The sequence below is a fragment of the Brachyistius frenatus genome, unplaced genomic scaffold, assembly GCF_029030835.1.
Source record: "Brachyistius frenatus isolate BFR_SWC_R1_liver_20210118 unplaced genomic scaffold, ASM2903083v1 Contig_14, whole genome shotgun sequence".
Lineage (NCBI taxonomy): Eukaryota > Metazoa > Chordata > Actinopteri > Embiotocidae > Brachyistius > Brachyistius frenatus.
The window spans coordinates 3172146-3184778 of NW_027210613.1; the positions used below are offsets into that span (position 1 = coordinate 3172146).

Consider the following 12633-nt stretch of genomic DNA (forward strand, 5'->3'; position numbering starts at 1 on the left):
CACATGGTTGAGGTTACTTAATCCATGAGCATGTGATAAAGCATCAAATACTTCAACATGATGTGAAATAATGTGCAATAGTTTTCTTATATATCTGACAGTTTTCAAGAATCCAAATTTTAATGCACATTTTTCTGATGAGAAATTTCTCATGTAACTTTTTATTGAAGTTTACAATACCACGGTGGTTCAATAAGTTCAGAGACTGCTACTGTTGCACGTGAAGAATACGCAGCACCTTGACATGCACGGAGCGGGAGGAAGGTATAACCTTAATGAGTAAGTGTTACAAATTTTGTCGCTTGATCAATACCACATATGTTTTATGTGAGCGCGAAGATGATCAGAGGCGCACATCAAATTTTTTGTCAAACTCTGGAAACTGGCAATTGAGTTTTGACTGACATTTGCATTTCCGAGGTGCAGAACATCACTGTCCAAAACCAAAAAAGACACATCAGGTCAGGAGTGCAGCCAGGTGGGTTTTCTTCAGCATCCGCAATGTTGTACGCTGTGAATTCATCCCCCGGGGGACAGACTGTCAACACCAAGTTATTCTGTGATATTATGAGGTGTCTGAGGGAAAACATTTAGTACAAATGACCTGAACTGTGGCGCGATGACACTTTGGTTCTCCAACAAAGCACCCACTTACAGCGCATTAAAAACTCACAAGTTTCTCACTCACAAAACCATCGTTGCTCCCCACCACTCCGACTCACTAGATTTGTCTCCCTGTTGCTTCTTTCTGTTCCCCAATTATTTATCACAAACTTTGATGTGCACTCTCTGCTCAAGTTTTAGGTACTTAAAAGAATTGCAGAAGCATCCGGACCACTGCTCACAAAAGCGTGTAACTCGGGTGCTGAATTTGATTTACGACAAAACCTGGAGTGATTACTCACGAGGCGAACAAGTTCTCTGTGCTATCTGCATGTCACGGTGCTGCGCTCTGTTCGCGTACAGTCTCTGAACTTATTGATCTACTTTTGTATCAGTGTTCAGCGGACAGTGGCACGACATGTAAACAAAATTTTTATTTTTTTATTTTTTATGAAACACTAAAAATGTATCTGCATAACCATCTGGTCATGAATGCAAACAAATGTTGCTTGGGCTACAATTATCTATCCATCCATTATCTATACCCACTGTATCCTGAACAGTCACCAATTAACCTGACATGCGTGTTGTTGGATGATAGAGTACACGGAGAGAACCCACGCAGGCACAGGGAGAACATGCAAACTCCACACAGAAAGGATCCAGGCTGGGGTTTGAACCCAGAACCGTCTTGCTGTGAGGCAACAGTGCAAACCACTGCACCACTGAGCCACTAAGCTGCAATTATGCACAAAGGAAAAGTCAAGAAATCATTAGAACCATTAAGAGTCATTCTCTGGACTTTCAAGGCAATTCACCAAGTAATGGTCAAGATTTATCATATCAAGTAACCAAAGTAAAGTCAAATTTCACTGCATTTCCTCTCAGCTGTTGATATATTTCAGGCAGGATCAAAGTGCGGGGCCATCTGAGCAACATACACTCTGACAGTGTCGTCCATAGAGCCACACTAGTGATGGGATTAGAATTGAAAACCAACTCGTCTTTTGACTTACATTATCTGCATGCATACAAGCCTACATCTCTGCTCTAAGCTTTAGCCTCAACAGTGCCAACATTCAACATGGTATGGCTCAACAAATCCAATGTGATTGCCATGATAAACATCACAAGAAACATAAAGAAATATTTAAAAAAGGGTCTTCATCATCTGAGCACCAGCTGAGAAAAGCATTTACTCTCACAGTGGGATGCAAAGGCATCAGCAGATATCGTGTAGCAAACTGCTGGTCGGGGAGGAGGAACAAAACTGGTATGAGTCAGTGGATGAGATGCATCAAGTGGAACTAAATGCTTTTTTAATGTAACACATACGAGAGTATCGCTGGGAATTCAGCCAAGCTTAAAACCAGCTGGAATCCTCGCTACAGGACTGAATCTCCCTCTTACCATGAAATGGTCCATCAGCTCAAAGTCACACTCATTTTAGTTTACCAGTAGGCCCCTTGCCGCATGTAATTGATCTTTTTTTACATTTAAGGAGCTTAAAACACCCAATAATATACAATAACAGGTCAAATCCCAGTACATGGCTGGACTGTGTATGAAACGCTAGAAGGCTTTTAATTTGAAATGGACACAGGAAGTCGAGGCATTCGGCTAACCAACAGCGTAATCTTACCAATCACTCAATGACAGACACTCACAGGAACCTTGCCGTTGCATTCAAGCCTAAAACTAAACTAAACTAAGTTCTGTAACCCCATTTTTTCTCAATTATCACATACTCTAAATTGTTCTCTTCCCCTCAAAGCTTCGCCTTGGTTTCCTGTTAGCTTTGTTCTATGTTTTACACCTCGATTTCTCCCTTTCATCCAACACCTCTCTCCTGATTGGACGTTTAAAAATTCTGGTCCACCTGATTTTCAGTGCTCATTAGTTGAAACTCTTCTCAACTATTTTCCCCTCAGATGTCATACATGCAAGGCTCCATCTCCTGCTCTTTCTTTCTGTCTTCCTTGCTCTTGCTTTCTTTCCTGAACATCGCAAGATAAAGCCACAATAAATATTCATCATACACCAAACCTCCGTTTCCTGCCTACTTACGTCAATTGCGTCCCTCTCAAAGATGCGGAGCTGGAGGAAGAGCTCCAGTTTGATTTTCCTCTCCTGGAACAGCTCCTCCATCTGGCCCTGGGCCTCGTCCAGCTGCTGCAGCACGCTCTCGATGTGGGCCATGGAGCTATTGTGGGGAGTCTTGTTGCTTGAGATGGCAGAGTCTCTGCGAACAGAGGTCAAATACAGAAGACTTGGTGATAAAGAGTATTTGTGGTGAGATTCTGTTTCTTTCTCATTCTAAATAAAAAGGTTAAATCAAAAAGGCCTTGGGTTTTCCTTTCCTTCGTTATTGTATTTAATTGTATGTTGTTCATTCTGTAAGTTTACATGAATTTGGTTTGCCCTTGTGAAAAGTAAACATTCCAATATGCCGTTATCATTGAAGCCTGTAATAATAAGGGTACCTGAGCTGTTGTATGAGGTCCTCTCCCTCCTTGATAACATTGACAGTTGCCTGCAGTGTTGTCTGCTGCTGCTGGCCGAATCGCTTGATCAGGTCTTGGACCGCCTCTACTGACTCAGCGTACACATCATCCAGCAGCTCCTTCTGAAGCTCCTCCAACCATGTCCACAGCTAACAGGGGTCGACAGAAGAAGTAAGAGAGTAAAATGTGGTGCACCACTAAGAGAAGAGGGAAAAGAACCCAGCAAGAAACCGGACGGTCCTGTTGGTAATCAGCAGACACACGTTGGAAAGGGGTGGGGTAGATACACAGAGCGGTGTGAGCTAAACACAGATGTAAGAATCAACAGACAAGCTGCCAAACGTATAGAAAGAAGACAGGAGACAGAAATCAGTTCTGCTCAGAGCTGGTGTTTTGTGAATGGTCATCTTTGTAACAGATTAGCCATCTGGGTGAATTGGCTCAGCACACTAAAGCCCTGGCACTCAATCCAGGCTGCAGGAGAGACACCCTGGTACCCACTGTTTGTCTAACACCCACACGGCCGGCCGACACAAAAAGCACGTCTACTTTTAGTATTCTTTTCAACATCCATCTCACGACGTACAGTAGTTTACATATTACCTGGCTTTTTATAATCAGCCCAAAATGCTTTTTTGTTATGAAAGGTTGATGGCAGAGAATCTTAGATTAGGGTAGACTAAAAATGAATAGTCTGCTTCATGGAAACCAGTGCAGACAAATCTGCTCCTCTACAATGTAGTTCATGCCCCGTCTCCACAGTAACATTCGCCTTTTAACACACTGGATTTCGTGCAAAACCTCTACTTCACTTGTACAAATATATACGCACACAGAAGAAAACATACATAGTGACACCCACACACAAAGGCTCACCCATACAACATGCGCGCACACACACGGTGCTCTGCAGCCACCGTGAGCTGACAGATGGGATGAAGGAGATTAGTCCATATGGACATTCAAGACTAGCTTCATTAATAACACCGCAGCTCTGACTGTCTCTATGAGTCTGTTTAAACAGGATGTAGTGTTAGCACATGCAGAGCACGGTGCTTTGTCAGGCTGGAGAGGTTCATTTTGAAAGCCAAAGATGTGCAATGCACGACTTCCATATTAACACACTGAGATCCATTACGGGAGTGGCACAGTGATGAACACCACATCCTCGCTGCACTGTTGTGGAATAGGGTTAATTATAAGAAGAAAAATTAAAGGCATGCTTGTCATTATTAAAGTCAAGGAGAAGGCAGATGAAGTCAGCTTAAAACACAACATTTTAAGGAATGTTGCGAACACAAACACACCCCTCCACACACATATCTCTCTAACCCAGAAGGCAAAGGCTTAGTAGGTAAATTCTCCTACTTTTTGGTGCAGATGGTCATTTTTAGACAGAGTCTGAATGGTAACCAGAGATTTTCTGTCTGTGGGCTGAGTGCTGGGGGTGTAAGAGATAGCAGCAAAAAGGGAGGGGAAGGGGAGAGGGGGGTGGGGACCAGAGGATAGGAGAGGAGACCAGAGGAGAGGACAGGAGACACGCACCTCTTTGACGTGTGTGTGGAAGGCGACAGACATGTCCAGCAGGACCTTGCGCTGCTCGACACGTCGCACAAAGTCCTGAATGCGGTCTTCTAGCTGGTGGGCAGCCTGGTAGATTTCCTCTGGGTCACACTCTCCGGTCTGAGCCAGCTGCTCTGCTGCCTCAAGCAACTTGTCAGCATTGGTGTAGGTGTTCTGAAACATTAACATTACCGTAAGCATATCTAAAATTAGAGTACAATATCTCAACAAAAAAACTGCTCTTAGAGCTGTACTGAAATCTTGCCACATTTTAACTGGTCCAGAAAATCACAGCAGTGTCAAATCTGGATCTGAAATTTCTTCCTTAACAGTATATTTGTTGTCATGTTTATAAAAAGAAAGAATGCAACTTTTAGACGTATATGTTTTAGTACAAAAATGTGCGTAGGATGCAGATTTGTGTTTTTTCTTTCACACTTTTTTTTTTTTTACTTGAAAAACTTACCTGTGCAACCTCTTCAAAGTCTTCATGCCGCTTCTGTAGAGCTCTGGCTCTGTGCAAAGACTTTCCAACACCAGTGTGTTTACTTAGGAAGGCCTCGCCATGGTTCTCTATCCAGTCCAGCACCTTAAAACACACACAGGCACAGGCAGCATCAGTACAGAGTTGAAAATATGCACAGCTCGATTTCATGAAATGAGAATGCAGTACATATTTTCAAACAGTAGAGGGTGCAATAGACTGGCATGGCTGTATTCAGATCACACTAGTTACAGCAGTGTATGGACGTCATCTCCCTCTTCTGTCTTTCCTCCTCTGTTCGTCCCCCTTTCTTTCCTCTTTTCCTCCATCTGCAGTCCGTCATATTTAAAGTACAAAAGCGTGGACAATTGGGTTTTACTTAACAGGAAATCCAAAGCAGTGCAAAGTGTCAACATTTCCACTGCGGGAGTGATTAGCTATAAATCTTTGTGTTTAATTACCTTATTATCTATAAAACAGATGGCCACACTCCATCTGTGTCTATGTGGGGTAATGAAAGGGATTTTCAAGGTCTCGGAGAGAATATTTTGATGGGACAAACACATGAGCACATGCACAATGCCCTCGACACTTTATGTGACAGTAAATTGCATCACCATGGAAACCGCTACAGAGCGAAAAGGGTGATGAAAGAGCGGATGGAAGAGGGGAAGAGACAGAAGCACAGACATACAGCGAGACGAAGCGCGAGAGGGAAGGAAGAGGGCAGAGGAGGGTTCATGCCCAAAGGGTAGAAATGCAGAGACGACACCATGCACCAACTCAGTAGTTTTGATCTGAGAGCTCTGCCATCCTGACAGTCACATAGAGAGGTATAGAGAGTCTCACTTGGAAAACCCAGGAGGAAGTTAAAAAAGGCTTTGAAAAAGCTGGAGATGATTATATTATACGCAAACCCTCTGCGATCTTGTGTGGAATGCTTGCAGAATTTCCCTCTGCATAACAACAAAGACGTCTCAGATATTCATAAACATTGAAATATGATAAGACAGCAACACTTAATGTGTGTGTTGCTTTGCCTATATACGTTTCATAATTCTAACCATGGATATAGTACACTGTTGCAAGTAAAAATTTCCTTTTTATAACAATCTCAGGCTCACTAACATGAACTACTGGAAACACACACATTTAAAAGAGTCAGTAGCATCGAAATGAACTTAGTAGAACTGTCACATAATGACAAGCCTTGTCAGAAGCTTAACAGGATGATTATGGACAGGAGGAATGTTTGAAAGGACAGGTCCGTCACACCACTCAGTGAGCTAGCTACATTATAGACAGCTTTAATCTGCAGGCTAACCAAATAGGACATAGGGGCAAGACAGGAAAGCATTTCTGTCTCCTGTAGTCTGACTGAGTAGGTGCATGGGTAGCACGCATGTGTGACCACAAAACCTCATCATAGCAGAGTTTGCATGCGTCTCTTACCTGCTGCACATCCTGCTGAAAGACACATAACTGCAGGCGCTGGTGCAGGCGGACTTTACGATGCTGCCAGATGTTTTCCAGTTGTCTCTGGTGATGCAGCACCTCGTGGATGATGTCTAGGACATGGTGCACGGCCTTGGAGTAGTTGGCTGATGCCATCAATGAATCGGCACTTCCTGGGGTCAAAGGTCTCTGCAATTTGTCCAATAGAGACTTGCCATCCTGGCTTACCTGTAAAAATGTATGTGTAGTATGACATATTGCAAATGTTGAGGAAAAACACAGATCATTTGGTTCAATTTTTAAAACATATTTCAAAAAGGAATTTAACCTCTGTTCCATATATATATTTTTAAGTCATATTTATCTTTGACATGATGAATATTGTTTGGATTATTAACCTCGTGGCACTGAATAAACCCATTTGGGCTTTTTCTCTCTTTCCCTATATATCAAGCTCCTCAATTGCTTTCATGTTGTTTGTTTGATTTTAAATTGTGCAACAGAATAAAACACAAACACAAATAATTTAGATATGAAGGAATGCGTGTACATTTTGAATACAGGATTCAAATAATTACCAGTTATTTTCTGCATTCATATTTGTATATTCACCCCTGTGTTTTGCATACTCTTTTGTGTAAGCAGGCACATGTGTGTTGTGTGTGCAAATGACTGACCTCGGAATACGCAGTGGTGATGTGCTCGTATAATCCCTGGTGATGGTGGATTGTATCTTCCAGATCCTGGAGTTCGGAGGGCAGCTCTCCTTCACCGCAGGCCTTACACCACGGCTCCACTTTACTCATGTACTGTGGGGGGAGAGCACAACACAAACACTGCATAATATAGACCCGTATACATTAATATGCATACATTGTTGGAAAGACTCAAGCACTAGGTCATATACATGGTATCAACACTGAAGTGTTTTAATGTAGATATCGGCAACCACATAAAAATGAATTTCAAAATGATTTGAAAGCCTCATCGAAGTGTTGGATTTAGCTGTATGAGCTCTTTATCCGTTTGCTCTTAAACCTGAGCTGTGTCTGTTTCGAACTGTTAATGTATATATATGAGGTATTTGCAACATACTACATACTAATGCATACTCTCTGGTGTGTAAAACTGAGTATTCATCGTGAAATCATGAAGATACTTGTATATCCAAGAAGGTACAACCCTTGGTAACGCCATTTTAATTTAGCTATTTGGGTGACATTATAAAAACAAACAAAAAAACAATAAAAATACTTTTCAAGGTGTCATGGTGTCAACCTAACAGCTGAACAAATCTCAAGCGATCAGATTGTTTCTATAAAACCAGGATAATAAAAATAATCAAGAGACAGTTTCTACTGTGGCGTACTAATTGGCTTCATATGAAATATCTCCATCTATGTTTGTATTTTTTTTTTACACATAAAACTTAAATGCTACCATTTCACATGTTTCACATGTTAGTATGTATGAACAGTTCAGACCCATTTTCCATCCGTGTTAAAAACTCTCACTATGAGCCAATTAAAACAAAGAAAAGCAGTGACTCTGTTAAAGAACAGCTCTCAATAGGCTGTCAGCAAAACTGGATCGACATGAAAGTTTGGCTTCAACATTGTTATGGTTGGTTATGGTATAAGGCTGATATAGAAAGAGAAAACAGAGAGAAGGAAGTAAGGAGAGCAGAGACGGCTGTTCAGACTGTATGTAGAAAACTTTGATAAATAACAGTGAAGAATGATTATTAGATTAGAATAAGTGATTATTCTGTATGTGGATATGCAAAAGCGAAAACGAGTGTGTGCCTCATTTCCAACACTAAATTAAAAAGAGGCTCTCTATTGCTTGAGCCTAGGGAACCAAAAATTGTGAGGAATATAAGATGAAAACATACATCCACTTACATCTACAACAAAGGAGTATCAGGAGCTTACAAGGAAGTGTTGAACATCAGAGACTATACAGAACAGGAGCCACTCGGCAAACAACAGGTGTCAACATTTAACTAATGCATCGAAAAACGATGGAAAACTAGAATACAGTTTGGTTACTAAATAATATAATTCAGGAAAGCACAAATGACAGAAAATGTTGTCAGCCTTTACCATTTTGTAGTAGTAGGTATGTGTTGCATGCATGTAAAAAAAAAAGTCAGAACTTTATAAATACATGCACACACTTGGAGGTCTTCCACTGGAGCTGAACAAATATTTGCACGCATGCAGGATGATTATTTGTGGATACGTCGATGTGTTTTTGCACATACAGTTAAAACTAAGAATATGCTTTTATTAGGCCCACATGTGCATGTAGGCGATGTCTCAACTCTCTGGTGATCTGCTGACATCATCGGAAGTGTGCTTGATTCTTCTGTGCTGTACCAGCGTTGTGTGTCTGTACCTGATCGGCTTTCTGGTGGAAGCTGGCAGACATCTCCAACAGGGTGCTGCGTTCGTCCAGTGCTGCAGCAAAGGCTTTCCACTCCTGCTCCAGCTGGCCTGAGATCTGCTGGATCTGCTGAGAGGCATAATGGCCTGACTCCAGGAGCCGGTTTCCTACCGACATGATTCGATTGATGTTCACGTACACATTCTGTGAGACAGAGAAGCGAGACAGCACATATTAAAAAGACATGTCTATCTTTTTCATTTGACATTCTATAAAAGACACGACTGCACTCATGTAAAGAGTGTTTTTCAATGTGATGTTAATATTTGGTCATCCTGCCCATGTACACTAACAGGCTGGCAGAGTATTGCTGTGGTGCCTTTTGTGTGCCATGATGCATGAAGCTGCAGCCATGTCTTCAGATGGCCAAGACAGAATGTTTTTCTGCAAAGCAATTAATGTATGTTTGTGAAATACAGCAGCCACAATTAAATCCATATAGACAGTAAGTCAAGATATTGATAAGAGATGAGGAACACAAGTCAGTGGACATTAAAAAGTCATTCACTTGGGAGGCATACCCCCATATGTGAGTAATAAAAAAAGCCCATATTCGTCCTAAACTTTCAGTTTTTTAAAATAGATGGGCTCCAAGCTGTTTTGTGTCGATAGGCACGGATCAGCAAACGCTAATTAACAACTGTGTTAACAGCCTGTGATTATTCTATTCAATTACAGCTCCTGGAGCCTATTACGGCTCTTAGTTTGCTTGTTTCAATCACAACGGGAAGGACAGATGAACCGAACACCAGCTACACCCCTCAAACAGAGGCAGGGTCTTCGGACGACTCCTTCTAGAAACATAAATTATGATTTTCCATCAAAGCTACAGATGATGGATTTACTTTGTTTTAACCCGTAAGGCTTTCAAGTTTTTTCTGATGCAGTCTTTTGGTGACATCAAGGGCAGAGATAGGGAGATTGTACTGCTAATTTAATCCTGATGGCAGCTAGAGGCAAGAGAGCGAGTGAGAGGAAACAGGCAGAAATAAAGAAAGTGGGGGGAAAAGGAGGAGGACGACACTGTTGATACCATAAATTAATCAAAACACAGAGAAGGGAAACAAAGTTGTGTTTGCTTTGTAAATGAAGTGCAGAACAAGATGAATAAAACTGTCCGTAACCTCAGAGATTTAAATACTTCCTGTTATACAAAAAGGCAATGGAGAGAGCCTGGCAGGTAACCAGTCATGCGTACCTATTGCACAATGTTTATTCTAACTGCATAATTTATGTACTACATGGGGCCTTAAAAAGTCCGGCCATGAAATGAAAATGCCAAAATGTGCAGAGAAGCTTCGGCAAAAGAAATTCCTCAACAAACTTAACTTTTAAAAATATGTGTGATTTATTATTTATGTGACCCTGCACACTTCAGTGGGGATCCGACATGAAATTTACGCTTCTCAGAGTTTGAATAGAGAAAATGTGATGGAAGTTCAGATGTGGCCCAAACATTTAGAAAACCAACGAGAGTTAGAAGACTGCAAGTAAACTTGTTGTATTGGAATGAATGGTTACATAACATACCCAGCTGGTTTTTCCTCAGCGTTACTTGTGTGTTTTGACATGAGCTTGTTCCGACTACTTGTTTCACCAAAATTGTTCCAAATTCAATCGCTTTACTTTGAAGGCCAAATAGCATAAAAATAAGTAGCTTCTTGAATGCAGATTACAAAGCTGAGCTCAGAGGTTTCACTACTGAAAGAACATGCTGCTGCTGAAATGCAAGTTGGATTTTCCCCATATAAACTTCTGAGTGCACCTACTTGCAGATCTAGTGAAAAAGCTGTATCTGCAGGTTTTCGGTTCTCGTGCTCAACATGGTCAAGCACCCTGAACATTGTAAACACTAGCTTTGAATAATGGTTACTGGAAAAGTTGTTATGTCACTGATCACAAAGTCTAGTTCTTTAGTCTTCACTGTACTCATTCCTAATCTCAATAACACATTTGCTTGTATACAAACCAGAGTCAAATCATCTCCATGCCTTCATTGTTTCCATTGTTACTCTACTAAACAAGTTGGTGTGCCAAAACTATCACTTGTGCAGCTTGCATAACCCGTATTTTGCACATATTTAGCATTTTTGCTTGATTTTTATTGGTACTTACTTCCAAACCTATTGTAACAACACCTCCCAGGAGCTGCAGCCATTACAGAACAGAATCAAAGCTTATTTTTTTTACCCGGAGTTAAAAGGCGTTTCTGTTTTATTTTGTTTTGATTTAAAGTATATTAACAAATGAAAGATGTTTAAAAAAAACAACAACAACAACAACACATTAATACATTCAGGTTGGTAGGAACTAGAAGCTATCAGATGCTTCCAATGAAATCACTTTAAATTAGTTCCCCCCTACTACGTCATTTGCATGAACAGCCTTCTGTAAGGTATTTTTATGCATACACAACACACACTGGCTCACAGACAGAGACATGAGTCAACAGAGTATGGGGCAGGTAGAAGCAGACAATGCCGATGATGAATACATGACAATGGATGCTGACCAGTGGTCAGAACATGACAATACTTATGAAATTGGAGATACACAAGGACAGGAACCAGACCCTCATTCGGGAGGAGAGAAGAAAGAGGAAAAAGAGAGAGCTGCAATTAACACTGAAAACTCACGCACTGCACAAGCCTCCATCCCCCCTCGACCTGACCGGTACATCACTATGAGACGCCCGCCAACCATAGCCAACAGAGGACCAGGACAAAAGCAACCAACCCAATTAGGTAAGGCATATACTCAAATTGAAATACCAAAAAAAATACACTACATGCAGACACACAACACGTCATGTCATAATCACAATTTACAATAACATTATATGTTCTGATTAGTTTTCTTTAGGTTTACTACAGTGTGTCTGGTGCTGCTGTGTGTTCTGTTAATCGGATCGCTCCTCGGTCTGAGCTTCATTTGTGAGTCTGAATTATTTTTTTCTATGAGACCACAGTCTTAAAGATGCAGCAGACATTTCTTCAGATTAAAAAGAGACTGTGATAAATGAGAGAGTCTTTCCTGAACACGAATTTAGTCATTTTAGAGCAATGTTGTAATGTTTGTATTGAAGTGTGCACCTTTGGCAGCCACTTACTTTTTGCAGGTAGATTCACCTAATTAATACAAACATAAAATGGGCCATTTTGATTGTAAGATGCTCTTTAAAATTTTGTATTTTTTTTTGCTTTTAAGTTTTATTACCTTGTATGACTTTATTGAAAATAGAGGGATTTTCCACATAGACTAAAAGTTTGAACAGGAGTATTACAGTGCATATATTGGTACATTTATCAAATTCCTGCATCTTTTGTAGCACTAGCAGTCTGTGATGGCTCTACTTAGAGCTAATGTCCAACAGGCAGACCAGTGGGTCTGAAGATTAAAAATATACTATTATATTGTGTGTAAAGTTCTGCTTGACTTCTGTAACTAATGAAGAAACATTTCCCTATTATCACTTTTATAACAGATAGGAAATTAGCTGGGACTCACACGGAAGTGTTGGAAAAAATTGGTAAATTACTGGAGGAAAACAATAACTTCAAACATGAAATAGGTAAG

The 12633-nt window shown here is 40.8% G+C and overlaps 1 protein-coding gene across 1 annotated transcript in view; it reads right to left on the reverse strand.

Moving 5' to 3' along the window:
• The window catches only part of triob (trio Rho guanine nucleotide exchange factor b), a 106958-nt gene that overhangs the window by 45009 nt on the left and 49316 nt on the right, over nucleotides 1–12633 (reverse strand). The window contains 7 exon segments of the mRNA XM_069693183.1: nucleotides 2671–2845; nucleotides 3087–3256; nucleotides 4653–4844; nucleotides 5137–5259; nucleotides 6607–6837; nucleotides 7287–7418; nucleotides 9010–9201. Of these exon segments, the coding sequence (XP_069549284.1) occupies nucleotides 2671–2845; nucleotides 3087–3256; nucleotides 4653–4844; nucleotides 5137–5259; nucleotides 6607–6837; nucleotides 7287–7418; nucleotides 9010–9201 (1215 nt within the window).